The sequence below is a fragment of the Taudactylus pleione genome, unplaced genomic scaffold (genome assembly GCF_031769625.1).
Source record: "Taudactylus pleione unplaced genomic scaffold, aTauple2 ptg000201l, whole genome shotgun sequence".
NCBI classification, from domain to species: Eukaryota; Metazoa; Chordata; class Amphibia; order Anura; family Myobatrachidae; genus Taudactylus; species Taudactylus pleione.
The window spans coordinates 23,515,125-23,533,287 of NW_028284603.1; the positions used below are offsets into that span (position 1 = coordinate 23,515,125).

At 43.8% G+C, this 18,163-nt stretch overlaps 1 protein-coding gene across 2 annotated transcripts; it reads left to right on the forward strand.

Annotated features, from left to right (window-relative positions):
* Positions 1–793: 793 nt before the first annotated feature.
* COX7A2L (cytochrome c oxidase subunit 7A2 like) lies at positions 794–17,474 on the forward strand. Of its 2 annotated transcripts, none has more exons than XM_088477284.1 (3): positions 794–944; positions 12,745–12,873; positions 14,795–17,474. In XM_088477284.1, the coding sequence occupies exons 1-3, from the start codon at positions 873–875 to the stop codon at positions 14,933–14,935; spliced, it is 342 nt and encodes a 113-aa protein (XP_088333410.1). In that variant the 5' UTR covers positions 794–872; the 3' UTR covers positions 14,936–17,474. The 2 variants fall into 2 exon arrangements, with proteins under 2 accessions (XP_088333410.1, XP_088333409.1); XM_088477283.1 differs by lacking the exon at positions 794–944 and adding an exon at positions 10,147–10,239.
* Positions 17,475–18,163: the final 689 nt, after the last annotated feature.

Genomic DNA, 18,163 nt, shown 5'->3' on the forward strand with positions numbered 1-18,163 from the left:
GAAACCACCCCATTTTCCATAGGCCCCACCACTCTTGCATAAGCCACGTCCCCTTTTCGAACGCGCGCGTCAAAGACGCTCGACCTGTCCCTCCTTCAGATATTCAAATGTTGGGAGGTGTGCCATTAGTGAGGTCCAAAAAGAGATTATTGGGTGGAATGAAAGAGGAATATTGACATGACATTTTAATATGTAGCATTATCACATGATGAAAGATATAGGGGGAGATGTATCAAGCCTTACAGAGAGATAAAGTGGTCAAGTTGCCCAAAGAAACCAAACAGCCTCTGTCATTTCAAAGACTGTGCTAAATGACAGAATCTGATTGGTTGCTTCTATGTCTCTCTAAGGCTTGATACATCTCCCCCATAATTTCCCTTGAAGGTGTCCCCTTGTATGATGTTATGTGGTTACACAGTTTCTCCTGTTAGTATATGAGGTACCTGCCCATACACTGTACACGGTATGCCTATGACATTGCAGTATAGAGGTGAGGGAAGGAAGCTCAGTGTGTGACACCATGTGATGATGTTAGTGAGTGAGGGTGACCCGGCGGCTACTGCATACACTGACACTACAAGGTGACTCTGGGCGGCTGCCCGTCTCACTGCCTGCTGACTAGCTGCATCTCACACCCGGCACAAGTCATAGTCGGCACATGACACCCCTGATGGAGGTACAGTATATGCCGTCCCGAGGGTGCTCCGTGCCCGAAACCTAATGTGACAGTGCAGTAACAGTCTGGCACACTGCAGGCGGTGCGCGGGCAGCCCCACCGTCATCACTCTGCGACTTCTGAGCGTCCCAGGTCCTTCCTGCCGGAGAGGAGACCAGCAGCAGCCGCCGCACAGAGCCCCAGCCCGGCCTGCGTCATGTACTATAAGTTCAGCGGCTTCTCCCAGAAGCTGGTCGGGGCTGTGCCAGCCGAGGCGTACAGCCCGCAGGTGAGGCGGGTATGGGGGGAGCCGGGGAGGGGAACGGGTCTGGCGCTGACCTTCAGCGGGCGCTGGCAGCCGTCACTGACAGGGGGCCCAGATAGCGTGTGGGTACCTGCTACACCCATTCCAGCAACCCACAGGTCTTCTAGCATCTGCATAATAATATATACTGTATGTCTGTGTCCTCCCATGCTGTTATCGTGCCGTATGTTCCTCTGATATACTGTATGTCCTGTTTCCCCCTTCACTGCCTGGAGCCTGACACTTCCACAACTATGATATTAATAGGTCCCCAGACAGTTGAATTTCATATTGAATCAGTGGGGTCAATCCTATTAGCCTCGATGATCTCACCTCTGCGCGTTATCACGGCAATGGCCACACTTTACGGCAGCCCGGATTTGCTGAATTTTGCAAAATTCAGTGAAATCAGGCTCTGAGTGGGCCGTGAAGGGTGCAAGGTGTTGGTCTGTTGCTGACGTTTTAGCATTGTTGCAACTCTCACCCTTCGCACATAATAGGATTGACCCCAGTGTGTGGTCCCACACTGACATTTAATAAGTTCTCTATACAGTGCACACATACTCTGCAGGGCTGTGAGGCAGTAATGCTAACCACTATGCCAAGAATCACTTTTTAAAAATTGGGGTCCTACCTGACCATGTCTGGTTCCCATCATAATTTATGCTTTAAAACTCCCCATATGTTGCCTACATGCCACCCCACACCTCACTGGAATGCCCATCTGATACCCCCAAAACGGTGTCTTGACGCTATGTGGGGGGATGATATGTAAATATTAACACGCACCCATAGGGGTGGGCAATAAGCAGCCCCCTAGCTGTTGTAGAACTACACATCCCAGCATGCCCTGCCACAGTTTTGCTATTTGGCCATGTTAAAACTGCCGCAAGACATTCTGGGATGTGTAGATCAACAACAGCTGGAGGGCTGCAGCAATTCCTCACTTTCAATCTCAAAATCGTCTCCCATAGGTTTCTATGGGGCAGTTGAAATGCTGAAATGAATTCCCCAGCAGTGGCTGCTCGCACATGTGCAGTCTAATGACTGTGCATGTGCTGCAAAATCTATTGGCTGCAGTTTGCACAACCAGATCTTATTGGTTGCATCAAGACCTGCTCATATTTTTAAAATGATGTCCCTTGTTGCCTAAGGATATGCTATAGTGCAATCACTGGCCAACCCTGCTGCCAATACTCTGGTTGACTCAGAGTTGTTCCTTAATCATGGAAATGGTTTCCTGTGGCCATAAAGTGCAGGGGGAGAATCATGATTCAATTATGGTTGTGCAAAAATATACATCAGTAAGTAAAACAGCTTATCTGGGGCCTCTGCAGGATAAACAAACATAATGGGGTCAGAACAACCTGTATCTCTGCTACGACTAGAGGCATAGATTGACAGGATCCCAAGAAATGATCTACAGGAGGGGGTCACTTAATGCGGGTGATGCAGAATTTCCTCCTTAACATGTTTTATCCAATAAGACTCCATGGGATTTTCCACATCACTGATTGAGACACCTTTTTTATTGAAAATTGGTACAGGTGTCATTGTCTGTTTTTATTAAGCCCTTAAAATCAAGCTGGAAAGAAACCCTGAAACAAGGCGCTAGAAGTTAATAATTAACTATTGCAGCTGTGAGGAGGAGTGTCAAACCTCCTGTATAACTCTCAAAGAGAAACTGGTACAGAAAAGTTAAACCACGGCGCTGAGACACAATTCTAACAATAATACAACCATTCTAATTCTCTAAAAATAGAATGGATTTAATAAATCAAAATGTCAGTATTAAAACATAAATAGCTTTAAAAAGCAGAACAACATTTGATATTCCACTGAATACAGCACATTTAGAACCAAGCCATCCATCAATATTAGTAACTGTATAATATTACCCACATGGAGAAAGTTTTTGATAAGCTGGAGTCCAATACTGTGCCCTCCGATAACGGAGGTCTCCTATATAGCTTATGAATGGATGCACAATGTCCCAATAACCAATCTGGTATGTAAATGATAGCCTGTGAAACAGATCAAAGTCCCGTGCAGAGAGTTCAGGTTATTTCAGCCGTCTTCACAGGCTCCCACTGCAAGGAACTTTGATCTGTTTAGCAGGCTTGGTTCTAAATGTGTTGTATTCCGTGGAATAATTAGGTTGTATTATTGTTATAATTGTGTCTCAGCGCTGTGGATTACCTTTAAAATCAAGCTAATACCGCTTTTATACCTAAATTCAGGGTCTGACTCGGAGGTTGGAACAGTGCTCCAAACCGGATCAGACCCGGAATTTATCCGGCGTCGATCCAGGATATTCCCGAGTCGGCGTCGTTCATACCGCAGCCGGGCCTGCAGTGACCTGGCTTTTCCGGCTTGGAAGTGGACGCTTGGAGATAAAATCTCCAAGCGCCACAGAGGCCCACCATGCGACGTGCTCCAGGTCATCGTGACCCGGATCGCTCCGTTTACACTGCAGGGTTTCACGGGTCATTCCTGTGTTAAACCCTGCAAGTTACCTGGGTTGGATTGACGTTATCGTGCAATCGCTTGCTAAAATCGCCTAGTCGGTATCCCCCTATAAGCTGCGTAAACTCTGGAGCGATGGGCATTTGTTCCGATATCGGAATGAATGCCGTGAACAGTGATTGTGCGTCCACACTGGGCGACTTTAATGAACGACGGAACAATCAGTTAATTATCGCCGCTAGCGATATCACTAAGTTTGATTTGCAGCACATCAAACCTGGCGATGGCCGCTAGTGACTGCGGAAGCGTGCAGTCATGCACACACATTGAGCGATGTAGGGGATATGTAAAGAAACGGCTGTTCAGCCCGACATCGCGCCAGTGTGTATTCTGCTTAAGTTTATTTTCATTATTTCTAATTGTTTATAAGTTATATTCTAATGCTGGGCATACATGGCAAGATAAAATGTCTGTCAGACCGACAGACATTTTATCTGGCCGGCTGCTGTCCGCGGCATACACTGTGAGAGAAATCTCACAGTGTATAGCCCGACATCTGCGCTCCGCCCCCGGGGGAGGAGACATTTCCCTGTTCCTTCCATAGGAAGGAACACAGGAAATGTCTGTCTGTCGGCCGCGCTGGGCATACACTGCCCGATGCGGCCGACAGTTACCGGGTAAATATTGCATCGGACGGGCATGCTGGACAATCCAGCATGCCCGACCGAGCAATATTTAACCCTCGGTCGCCCCCCCCCCCCCCACACTACAATTATCGCGGCGATCCGCCGATATCGGGCGGATCGTCCCGATAATTGCAGCATGTATGGCCAGCATTACTAACGATTGAGATTCAAATGTATTTGAAAGATCTTTTTCAAAAAAGTTGTCACTAGAAGACATAAGTTTAGTTTGTAAAATATTGTTTTATTAATGTTTTCTTGTTTTAAAAGATAGTTTATTTTATTGTTTTGGTTTTGTATAACTTAAGGGACAAGTAGCGATGTTATGACAGTTGGAATTACTGTTGTACTAAATTACAGATGTGTCCACATACATCTAGCCTTCTTGCATGTTAAACAGCCCTTCGTGCGACTTTTTCCTATAGAATGCTTTTTTTTTTTTTCAAAGCTATACGAATAGGTTGCTTATGTCTCTCTAAGGGGTCAATCAGATTAGGTGTGAATTGTGAGTAGCGAGTTTGTTTCTTGAAACTCGCACACTTCGCAGCGAATCGCGCTCCCGAGAATTCTCCTATTCAAAATGCCTATTCGCACTACTCGCAGCGGAGGGGTACGAATTGACTGCCAAATGGACAATTTCGTTAGCAGGACTGTATAGACGGCTGTTTGTGGCCATTAGGAAGGTACTGCAGGTTTTTAAATCGTGTCAAATGGCTGATTTGTGTTGTTTTTTTGTTTTTTTTTAAATGCAAGAAAATTATAAAAAAAACAAACTTTTTCGTTTAATCTCAAACTAATTAAACGAAAAATGCAAAAAAAAAAAATAGGAAAGGGTGATTTTGGGGCACTTTGAGGGCAACTTGAAAATTTATTGTAATTCAAAGAAAAAGTTGAATTTGGGGCAATTTGAGGACTTTTTTTTTTTTTTTTTCAACCCCCAAAAATTACATGTAATTATTGGACTAATTAAGCTAACTGGAAACCTCCAAATGCCTAAGTAGTCATTAGGGGGGGTGTCCAAGGGGTTCAGCATGGTGTCCCCACAGTTTAAATTTAAAATAAAATTTTCCTTTCCATCTCTCGCCCTCAGGGAGGTGCAAGTGGAAAGTTGCGAATTCAGGAGCTGACTCAGACCCGCTCACTAGGATGCGTTCGCTCCTAGCTGGCCGATATTGGCAATCTGCGTATGCGCGAACCACTGCGAAAGATCAGGAAGCGCTCGCTCGCCCAGCATAGACAGCCCAGCAGAATGAGTGACAGGAGAGGCCGTTTGTGGGTGGTAACAGGGGCAGGCCACTAGAAACGGGGGAGTGGAGGTATGAACGCAGGCGTGCCCGAGTGTCTCAACGCCATTTTAGAGGCGTGCATAATTAACAGGCAGCGTCATAGTACAAGTCACCTGGTTGTATTTCACACTGAAGTGTTCACAGTGCTTGTGGCAGGGTATAGTCAACCTCAAGCGCTGCAGGCACATCCGATGGTGCTCGATGTACCAATGGTTTCATGCACTTCCAGGAGATGACGTGCGCAAGTGGGCGGCTAAGGAATGGCTGGTGGGCGCCTGCATAAACATAGTAATCGCACTCCAAGACAGAGTGGGCGTGCTAATGTCTTGTCGTCTGATCGCCTGCCTTGCTGGGTGTGCACGGGATTTGCATACGCTGGGTGCGAGCAAACGCATCTAGCGAGCAGGTCTGAATGAGCTCTTCAGTCTGACTGATTCAGTGCGAGTTGCTAATTGGATTGCAAAATGAATTCGCTATGCGAATTCGAAGTGAAAATAGCAACTTGCACCTCGCCATTCGCACCTAATTGGATTGACCCCTAAGGCTTGATACATCTCCCCCATAATTTCCCTTGAAGGTGTCCCTTGTATGATGTTATGTGGTTACACAGTTTCTCCTGTTAGTATATATGAGGTACCTGCCCATACACTGTACACGGTATGCCTATGACATTGCAGTATAGAGGTGAGGGAAGGAAGCTCAGTGTGTGACACCATGTGATGATGTTAGTGAGTGAGGGTGACCCGGCGGCTACTGCATACACTGACACTACAAGGTGACTCTGGGCGGCTGCCCGTCTCACTGCCTGCTGACTAGCTGCATCTCACACCCGGCACAAGTCATAACCGTCACATAGTCATGCCATACCGTGGCGCCACTCTGTAGCACCGAGTGTTCATGCGACTTTTTCCCATAGAATACGTCTTTTTTTTTCAAAGCTATGCGAATAGGACGCACAAGCAGCTTCTGCTAATTTGAAATGATATGCGGCCTATATTCTGTTTGCTACTGCGGGTGTATCTGCATGCTATATTCTCAGCCGCAGTCGCACAGAGAATATAGGCATGCCGCATATCATTGTAATGCTTGTGCATCCTATTCGCATCGCTGTGCGAATAAGACACATTTTTAAGGGGAAAGTTGCACGAAAAGACGCTCAGCGCTAGAGAGTCACAAGGCACTGACCTTATGTGTAACACGACTTGTAGCGCACGGAGGATAGATGTATGTGGACACATCAGTAGTATACTATGCAGTGATCGCAAGTATGCACTATAGCGCACATTTTACCCGGTATCGAGGACCAGGGACTAATTTTAACAAAGTGGGTGTGTCCCCGGGGACGCGCTCTGCTGCGGTCAATCTCTAGCTCCTCATTAAATATTTGATATCCCTGACCCAGCTGTAGGCAATAAAAAGCAGAGGCGGAGTCAGGCCAGACCTCATTGACACCTTACTAGATCATGCAGCGGCAACTACAGGGACATGCGGCTCCATGGCCCGGCGTGACAGCCCCTGCACCTGGAGCGAAGACAACCTCCAGTAATCGTAAGCAACTAAACGGGTAGCAGGTGGGGGTTTGGTGAGCGGGCGACTGGTGCTCGCGGCTGCAGTAGGGCACTGGGACCAGCACCCAAGGCCGCCAGTAGTGTTTGCTTATGTCTGCAGCATGGGAGGGGGTGCAGCATGGAGTGATTGGCTGTCTGTCATTATAGTGTGGCAGCCATGCGGAGCTCAGTGTGGTGTGCACTGAAGCTCCCGAGACAGCTCACCACACTAATGTACACTGAGAGTCCCCCGCAGCAGGTGCAGTAATGACAGGCAGTCAGTCTGCTGGTGAAAATGTAGAGCTGCTATGTGTGTGTGTATATATCATGTGTCCCTCTGCCCACCCACCGCAAATATGCCTCTGCCCACCTAGCTGTGCCCCACAAATTCTGATGTAACCAATTTTTTAAAGTGAGGGGTCCCTAGGACCCACATTTTCTTTGGCTCGGCGCGATCACTGTTATGGTGAAATACAGCGTTAGGTATGACATGGCTCACATGCTGATTTTTGACACCTGGTTCATGGAAGGCTAAACACAGCCTTAAATACAAATGCATGTTTTGGTATGTGAACTAAGACATGACACAGACATGGAAATAGAGAAGAAACTGGCAACTACAGATAAATGAATAGGGAAATTACTGTAAACATTGCTGTAAGAAAGATTTGTACACTATTTCCAAGCTCCATGGAGTTACTTTAGGAAAGTTCATGCCAAACAAATCTGATTTATTTGACTGGGTGTCTCGATTATAATCAAACTGAAGTCTCAAATGTAGCATATCTAAGTTTTAATAAACCATTTACTCTATCTAAGATTGATAAATAAATAGCAATGCATGGTGTTGGATTTAAGGTGTTTGAGTGGGAATACATACGATTTAACCTAATTCTACCCCCTAATCCCCCCTTTAAGTGCCTAAACCTAACCCCCCTTCCCTGCCGCCTAAACTTAAATCCTCCCGGGGGGGGGGTGCCTAGCCCTAAGTCCCCTCCTCAGGAACCCTAAACCTAACCCGAGGCGTGGCTGTCTGCGCCAGTCATTTAACCCCTTACCGTTATTAGACAGTCGGGAAGCTGTCCATCGGCTTCCCAAGTGGATATAATTTTGTTTGCAGTATAGACTGCAGAGTATATTAGTAAATGGAATAAATTCAGGACAGGTTACCAGTAAGATTCCTCAACTATCTGTACTTAGACCAGTCCACTTTAATTTGTTTATTGGTGATATTAATGGTATTGAAAGTAAAGTGTATTGTGTAAAACTCGGGATGGTGGTTTTTAAGTGCGATTTCATATGCAGTGTGGCTATATATCAGGGCTCGACAAATCCCGGGGGCCAGGTCGCCATGGCTACCAGATTTTGCTGCTTGGCTACCAGATTTTGCAGTGTGGGAGGAAGCAGATCCTCATCAGCTCTGGCAGAGTTTCATGCCTATAGTATTGCACGTGCTGAGTGTCGCCTGCGGTGACTGCTGTGCTTGTGTACCTCCCGGCCTGCACCGACATCTCCTCTCCATCCTGGCCTGCTCTGATTACTGCTGTCTGTCCCAGTCTACGCTGACCCTCCTGTACGTCCCGCCTGTCTACTGTCTCCTATATCTGGCTGCATAGAGCTCTTCTGTAGTAGGGTCTATGCGTGGCCAGGGATTGCGGAGCAGCTTCAAAGGGATAGTGGTGTGACCATGAGGGGAGGGGGGTTTTGTTGTACTTTCTGGCACCATTTTTTTATGTGAAATGTGGTCTGTTATTACTGGAGGGTGGGGGGTGGAGCAGGGGAGCTGTGCAGAGCAGTGAGAGGGCCTCCATTTTACTATATCCATTCAACTGTGACCATTTTAGTATAGTGTGTATAACAGTTGTATAACACACTGAGCTGTGCTCCTCCCTCACTCCTGTAATTTTTTTGGGGAGGCGGTGGTCTTGCTCCTACAATTTCATCCTGGCTCCTAGATTTTAGAAAAATGTGTCAAGCCCTGCTATATATATCTATCTATTTATCAGTGCTAGGTTATACAGGTTGAGTCTCCCATATCCAAAATGCTTGGGACGGGTATTTTGGATAACAGAATATTCCGTATTTTGGAATATTTGCATATCATAATGAGATATCTTGGGAATGGGACCGAAATATACACACAGAATGCATTTATGTTTCATATACACCTTATACACACAGCCTGTAGGTGATTTTTATACAATATTCTTAATCATTTGTGCCTTAGACAAAGTTTGTGTACATTGATCCATCAAAAATCTAAGTTTTCATTATATCAGTTATGCCAAAAAAAAATCCGTATTTCGGAATATTTGGATATGGGAGACTCATCCTGTACAATAAATAGCTAAGAAATGGGTGTGTGGTTTGATAGTAAGATGGAGACAAATTTAATATATAGAACACAATATAAACGCACAATTTATGTAAAATCAGCTCTGATATCAAATCATAGACATTGTACTGAGAAATTAGAAAAGATAACCAACTGTACACATCTTTGCTGCAGTAGTGCTAAAAAGCCACTCTCTGTGCGCCAGACTTTGCTAGCGATGGGCGTCTTTTTTGCGTCTTTTTTTTGGGCAGAAAATGCGGCCAAGATACAATGTGACTGGGACGCACAAGCATACTGTGCTAATTAATTTGATATGTGACACTTGTATATCTGTGAGAGACTGAGCCTCTGAATCTTATCCGAAGTGCTAGAAAGTAGCGGCTGCAGCGTTTCAAATTAATCAGCACAGCCTGCTGGTGTGTCCCAGTGGCATCGCATTGCAATAAAGACGCCCGACGCTAGCAGAGTAGTACGGGACCTGGCAGCTCAATGACGCCAGACATATCGCACTGCGTGGCGTATTAAGTCTGGATGTATGAAGATACAGCTGTAGCATTGAAATTTCCTCCTGCCGACACCCTGCCCTACCCATACTATCGCGGCAACACTATAACTGTACTATACCGAGTGTAGCTACAAAAGTGTCAAATGAGTTATAGCGCTGTGAAAGTCTCTTCAATCACATAGCACCTGATGATAGGTTTAAGCTCACCAGTCCTGTTATTAAACCCATAGTGGAGGTGAATGAGGCCTAGAACATGATAGCAGTTGCACTTAGTGGAACGCTGTTGATCCTCCAATGAAAGCTGGTTGAACACATTTTCACTGATCTTGCACATAGGTGTGATTGTTCCTACGCTCTGGCACTGTTTTAGCGGGATCAATATGATTTCCCGGCGGTCGGGATGCCTTTGGCCAGAACACCGACAGCGGCATCCTGATGTTCAACATACAGACGGGCCGGTAAGTAAACTAACCTCCCCCCCCCCCCCCCAACCCTAACTCTCCCCTGGTGGTACATAACTGACCTCCCCCCAGTGGTGCCTAACCTTAACCTCCCCCCAATGGTGCCTAACCCTAACCCCTCCTCATGCGCAGCCTAATCCTCCCCGGTCAGTACCTAAAACACCATCCCCGGACTAACCCTCATAGTTACCCGCATATTTGCCTTCAGGGGTGCCGGCGGTTGTGATGTCGACGTCGATATCCTGATCTCTTCTGGGATTCCGGCGTCTGTATATTGATGTCCGGGAACCCGTCCGACAAGCATCTTCACTGCATCCCATTTTAGCAGTGATTGGTGATGGGCAAAGTCCACAGATAAACAGTAAAAAAGCTCCTTTTGTATTTGCAGATCTCAGTAAGTCTTTCTGTGCAATCCACTGACCTAAGCTTATCCAGTGAAAGTGGTGCAGCAATTATTAGCCAGGCACATTTTGATAATTGGGAACAGACTGATCCATAGGAAGTTAAGTTGATATTATTAAATACCAACAGTCATAAGTAGTGTGGTTCCAGATGGGGAAAATTGTGCTGTGCTGAATATGATAGTAATTTCTGCTAATTACATTGAGGATGATTAAGTCTATTCCTGAAGGCTATTAATAATAATCATTTTATTACGGTTTAGCACATGTATACATCCCCTTGCTGAATCAAACACACTACTTCAAGAAACAAGATGGTTAGCTGGCAGATCGGGAGAACTAGTTCTGCAAGACTACGAATCCCTACGGTCTCCAGCCTCAGGTCACACTCTGTTTTATCAGACGTGGTAGGATGCCTGTGTAGATTGGCGACTTATATCAAGGTCACGTTGACATTGGCAGTCTGTTTCCTGTCACCAGAAACCCTTGTGCAATACTTTTACAGCAAATGGCTGTAACGATAACAACGAGGTGGTGAGACAAAAATAGGACTTCTCTCCGTTGTCTGGTCTAATGACAAGTAGTTCTGACAGGTTTGTTTTGGGAAGGGGGCCAGGCAACGCGTTGTCTTTGTGTTAACCTTTTGCAGCCCTATCCAGCTCTTTGTGTAATTGGTGAAGAAATGTGAAAGTAGGTTGCAAAAAGCAGATGTGCAATACAGAATATTGTTATTGCCAGTCTTGTCGGTTTCTGTAGGAAGGTGTTACATTTGTACTGCCAATTTGCAGGTTTTTTTTTTTCCAGAGCTTATTTTTATATAGAAACTTGAGCAAAAATGTGTTTAAAACTATTGCGTCTATCGTTTTCACTACAAATTAATATTTTCAGGGTCTCCCCTAACTAAAGCCCCATTTAGAGCAACTTCTCCTAACCATCCAAGAACAGTTTGGTGACAAACAATGCCTTTTCCAGCATGATGGAGCACCTTGCCAGAAGGCAAAAATGATAACTTGGTGGCTCGGGGAACAAAATATCAACATTTTGGGTCCATGGCCAGGAAACTCCCCAGACCTTAATCCCATTGAGAACTTGTGGTCAATCCTCAAGAGGCGGGTGTACAAACAAAAACCCACAAATTCTGACAAACTCCAAGCATTGATTAGGCAAGAATGGGCGGCCATCAGTCAGTATGTGGCCCAGAAGTTGATTGACAGCATGCCAGGGCAAGTTGCAGAGGTCTTGAAAAAGAAGGGTCAACACTGCAAATATTGACTTTTTGAATAAACTTAATGTCATTGTCAATAAAAGCCTTTGACACTTATGAAATGCTTGTAATTCTACTTCAGTATACCATAGTAACATTGACAAAAAGGTCTAAACACACTGAAGCAGCAAACTTTGTGAAAACCAATACTTGTGTCATTCTCAAAACTTTTGACCACGACTGTGAATGACTGAATTATTATTAAGAGGACAGTCAACTTACAACATATTAAGGTGTGGTTTTTTGTTTTTTTGTAATTATGGGGCAATAATATTTGAAGGTCAATTGTGGCCACTTTATTTTGTGCTGGCTGCAAAAGCATGCTGGTACATGTAGTTCCACTAATGTGCAGTATGATTAGTGCCCCATTATGAATTCATTGAAAATTGACAATCTGGCAATTTGGGCACAAACCCATTTCCTTCAGGACTGTTTTCACTGCTAACACCTGTGCCACACATGGGGGTAGAGCACTATCCATTGGGTTTGCAAAGCCAATTATGATTTGTGTCTCTGACTGATGGATTTCAAAGGGCAATAGCAGTTAATGCTAAACTAGCCTGATGTAGCATTAATTATTATTGCCCTTCGAAATCCATTGGTCAAAGTCACTGATAATTGGCGCCTATGTAAGCCCGACAGGTAGTAAATAAACCCCCATGGTCTTGAGGTCTTTAACTGTGATACAAAATATCATTATATTCTGCTATTTCTTGCTGAGGTCTGACTAAAGGCAACTTTTTTTTCTACTTTTATAACTCCGTCTTTCTCAACAATAGTAAACTACTTGAATTGGCAGTCCATCTATGTTATACATATTTATTTTTGCTTTCACAGGGACTAAAGCCATTCACTAATCCGGAGGCACCAGCGCCCATTTTTGCCACTCCAACAAAGCTCCCAAGTGAAACGGCTTCTGAATACTTTGGCAAAAATAAAGTGCCACAGCTGCAAAAGTTTTTCCAGGTAACTGTCAGAAAAAGTAAATATTCCTTGGTGCTAGACGCAAATGCAAGAGAATTGCTGATTCTGAGTTTTGCCGCACTAATGCCCATTCCCTGGTCTGCAGCCAGGCGTCCAAATGTGCATGGACTGAGACGCCCACGGTCAGCCTCCGTAGATGCTGAAATACTGTTTGATGCATGGTCAGACGCCACCATCAGTCGCGCCATCTAAACTTGCACCGGCCCTGTAGCAGGTGCAGCTTCTCCGTCAGAGCATGGCCCCCAGTGTTAGAGCATCAGCGTTTTTACATGCATGTGCTTTCAGCCACATGCCTATGACACGCCTGCAAAACTCCCATAAGACGCAGCATCTCCGTGTGACTCATTAGGCTCCCTCATTACCTCCCAGTCAGTCCGGGAACGTCTGTTCTATATCTGCTACAATCCATCTAACTTTGTTCTGCAATATGCATGAACAAAATCAGGATGCATGCTCAGAAGAAGAAACATTGGTCGAGTGCGTGAATATCAACCTAACGTCCGACTCAGAATCAGGCCCTATTTGTGCATGTACCATACGTGTGCGTGTGTAGCGAGAGAGATGATAGATCTCAGTGAAAATGTGAACTCTAGTTGGTAGGCGTGCTGGAGAAACCAAGAGCAGTCCACCTCCAGCTGTGCCAGACAGGACAACACGCAGCACAAGGAGAGAGCAGGTTGCAGAACAGCAAAAGGGCAGAGGTTTGGGGGCCGCATCCCGTGAGGGGATGCAGTCAGGAAGACGACGGTCTAAATGAGGACCGCCGGCTTCCCGACTGTCTAATCCCCGGCAAGGTACTAAATGACAGGTGTCCAAATCCTGACGCCTGTCATTAGACCTACGGGGAGCCCGACGCCCGGCATACCGAATGAAAGCAAGCCGGGTGTGGACAGCCACGGGAGGAGAGGGTTAGGTTTTAGGGCTCCCAGGGGGACTTAGGGTTAGGCACCCCCCAGGGAGGCATAGATTTAGGCTGCGGGGAAGGTGGGTTTAGGCACTTAGAGGGGGTTAGGGTTAGGCACTTGGGGGATGTTAGGGTTAGGCACCCCTAAAGGAGGGTTAGGGTAGGGAGTAAGGTTAGTGATACTTACCGAAATGAACGATCGGGATCTTCACCCCTGCCGGGCTGCCGCTGTTGGGATTAGAGCCCATGCGGCCAGCAGTATTACATACTGATTCCTCCTGTGAGGAGAGAGGTCCATTCACTTTAGGGGTCCTGAAGTAGGAAGGAACTAGCTGACCTATACATAGATCTAAAATTCTCAAAGTTCTTCTGTTCTGGTTTGATCTGAATCCCAAGTTCATCTTTAAAATATATTTGAGTGTAATCTGCTCAAACAGTTCAGAATCCGGCCTTGTGAGTGTGATGATATTTGGGCGTGCGTGGATTTATACTTACTACAACTTGGCTACAGTGCTCTGATATACAGCATCTATCTGTTGTACAGACCGTTTACGAATTACATGCTAAGTAACTTTGAAAGCTAAATTAATTTTCCCTGATGTGATGATGGGCTCTCCCGATCAAATGCATAGTTACTTGTGTAGCGTTCCAATCTGTATTATGATTATAATTAAGGCGAACGTGTTTGCATAGTTTAGTAATTTCTAACAAATTTATCACATGAACATTTCTCATTTCAAGCACAGTATAGTTATTTATTAACAAAGTGCAAATTACTTTGCAAACTCAAAATATATTGATCAACGCTAATTTGTGATTGGGAGAAGTGAGGGGGGGGTATTTATGAAATACAAATAAATTAAGAAATACCTTTTACTTTGTCATAGGATCCCATTTTTTAATTTTCACTGCACCAGATCTCAAACTTCTCCTAAATAATTTGTGATTTATTTTCACATTTTTACATTTGCACATGTTGTTTTCTCTTCGCCTCCGCAGAAACCCGATGGCATACCTGTACATTTAAAACGAGGATTTCCTGATAGACTACTTTACCGTACCACTATGGCATTAACAGTTGGAGGGGTTGTGTATTGCCTCGTAGCAATCTACATCGCATCGCAGCCCAGAAAGAAATAGAGGAGGATGGGACTGAAGACCACGGTCACACCAAATATCTGAGTTTCATTTTTGTCCATACATTGCATTTTATGGCATGTTTTACGTAAATTCTTTGTTAATTATGTGCAAAAAATTGGTTCATTACCTAAATTACTACTTTGCTCTTTGGGTAGATTAACAGGTTATTATTTGTCTCAATTAGACGTTCCAACTTCCTTCTTGCAATTTACCTTATGGGAAGCAAAGTAAGCTCTAAGCCAGAGGTAATATAATCCACTTGTTTCTAGCACTTGGATTAATAAGCATTACACAAACCGCTGAATGAAATCATTGGGAATGTGACATTGTCCAAGCTGCTCCCAGCAAAAATGTTGTATGCACTCTTATGACCTGATTTATTCCATCAATAAACATGCACAATAAACGAGGGAAGATGAAATGACTTTATAAGGAAACTGGTCATATGTCCTGTGAAAGTAAGACTTGTGTACACTTTGGGGCTATATGTGTTTTAATAAATAGTGACCACAAATCACGAGTGAATCGTCTTGTTGCAAAGGATAAAACCAGAACATGCCACACAGCAAGGCTGTACAAATGGTCCGTGTTTGATACTGTTAGCCTGGCTTACCTATGTGAGTGGCAGTGCTATCACGTTGTATTTTTGGGGCGGAGATCACAGCACTTCCTAAATTAGTCTACTAATGCACCTTTCAGTTTTACAAATTATCAGTTGCAGAGCCACCATGAAAACCTTACCTTTCTGTATGTTCAGCTCTCATTACATGTACAGTTTAGTCAAATGTATCTTTAGATTAACCATTAGAGAATCTTAAAACCACGTGGCGTCCAATAAAATATCCCAAAACAATTGTTCTAATGCTGTATTTTATAGTGGCAGGAGCCTCTTATCCTTTAGGACAGGCCTTGCCAACTTGTGGCTCTCCTGGTGTTGTGAAACTACAAATCCTGAGCATGCTTTACCAGTTAATCGATGGGAGGGTATACTGGGACTTGTAGTTTCACAACAGCTGTAGAGCCACTGCTTTAAGAAGTTAGATCTTGTATAGGTGGATGGTACATGGCTCTGCATTGTATTCACCAGGTGTTAGACTAGTGATCTTAGGAATAGGACTGCACTGATAATACTCATGGTGCTGATCTGCAATACAGAATGGATCCTAATGATTTTTGTTCTGTCTGGTATTTGAAGAGGACACCATAATTACAGACAGTTTAGTCCGCTTAGTGCATTGAAGGACCATTTATGCTGCCCATCAATAGAGGCACTTGCAATGCTTGTTGAGTCTCCTGACACCTTTATGTACAATACAGTTGACATTAATGACCTGTTGATAGCAAAATCTGAACCTATAATACATGTTAGCTTATGTTTATGAGCATCTAATAACACTGGCTATTATGTAACTATATGTACATGTACCAGGACTGTAGTTCTCCAGATAATGCTCTGAGTGTGAATGGAGATCTTTTCATAAACCGCAGAACGGCTGACAATTCTCCAGTAGGACGCTGCAGTCAGACAGGGGGGGTATCCACTACCAGATCTGAAAACGACGCACGATTACAACATTGTAATTGTGCAGTCGTTTGTCAGTTGTGTGATGAGCCTGCACTAAACGAGCAGACGTTCGGTACAGGCTCATCAATCATCTGGAAACATTCTGAACCTGACAATATCGTCAGGTTGACCAGCATGTTGGAGAGATCATAGAGGTCTAAAAGACCAGTGGGCACGCGCTTCGCTGGTCGTTTTAGACACTTTTGCAAACGATTGAATGATCAAACTATTGTAATCGTTCCACTTAATCGTGTAGTGGATACCCCCCTTTAGCCACCTACCACCAGAATTGTGGATAACACAATAATTGTTCTTACATGAACATCAAATGGAATATCCAATCTATGAATTATTGGGAACTTTTACATATGTGACATTTGTGAATGTTATTAGTAATGCTTTTATATAAGGCAATATTTTATGTTTAGTGTCCTGTTCCCACCTGGGCCAATTATGATGATGTTCAACCTATTCTGCCACATTTATATCGGTGGTCAAATTTAACAGATCCAGCCATCACCGCTACATTGCCAGCTGCAGATCAGGTTTCTGACCATTCTTGGAAATAATACAGTACAGTTGATTTATTCTTGTATAGTCACTTTATTTTAAGACCACAGAAGGGGCCAATTGGCTGATGATCAACAACTGTAACAGTTTGTAAGTGTAACAAATGACCTACATTCGATTGTTTATTAAAAGACTCTTAGTTCAACAATTGTGGCTCATGTGCAGCTATCTTGGTTGCGAATTAAAACCTACTTGCTGGCCAGAAGACTGTTTACAGTCATCAATCATTTTATTCATTTGAATACTGTCAGTGATGTAAGAACAACGATAAGACAATCATACCGTTCATTTTAAAAACCTAATTGTGTGTATATAAAGCAATTTTATTTCTCCCAAAGATATATATTTTTAAGAGGTTTTGTTTTACTCTACTTTAAATAAAGCAATACAATTTTAGTATAATAATGTGTCTTTGCAATTGTATGTATATTTTGTTTTAATTATTTAAAATGTAAGATTCACAGTAAGATTGCTGTAAATATCTCCACATTGGCTACTGGCCACCTGGATCACTTGTAATATATATTCCCAAACTGGTACTCGATGATGCTAATCTAAATGAAAGAGGTGAGTGGAGACCTCACCAGTAAGCTGCTCCTGCTTTCCATCACCAGTCCAAGGAATAGAGCGCACCTAATCCCCCAGCGTTGACTTGTAATATTTACCCTTAGAGTAGGTGAGTGCCGTTTCTATAGGTATTATACAATAATATACAATATAAAAGAAAGCTAATCTCTAGCAAATACAAAATATTATGACAGCTGCATTAACATTTGTACAGGTTGAGTCTCCCATATCCAAATATTCCAAAATACGGAATTTTTTGAGCGTGACCTAAATAGTGACATCTTTTGATTTCTTATGGATTAATTTACACAAACTTTGTTTAATGCACAAAACTATTAAAAATATTGTATGAAATAATCTTTAGGCTGTATATAAGATGTATATGAAACAAGTTAATTTTGCATATATGTACACAAACTTTGTTTATTGCACAAAATTATTAAAAAACATTGTATAAAATTACCTTAAGGCTGTGCATATAAGGTGTATATGAAACATAAATGCATTCTGTATTTAGACTTGGGTCT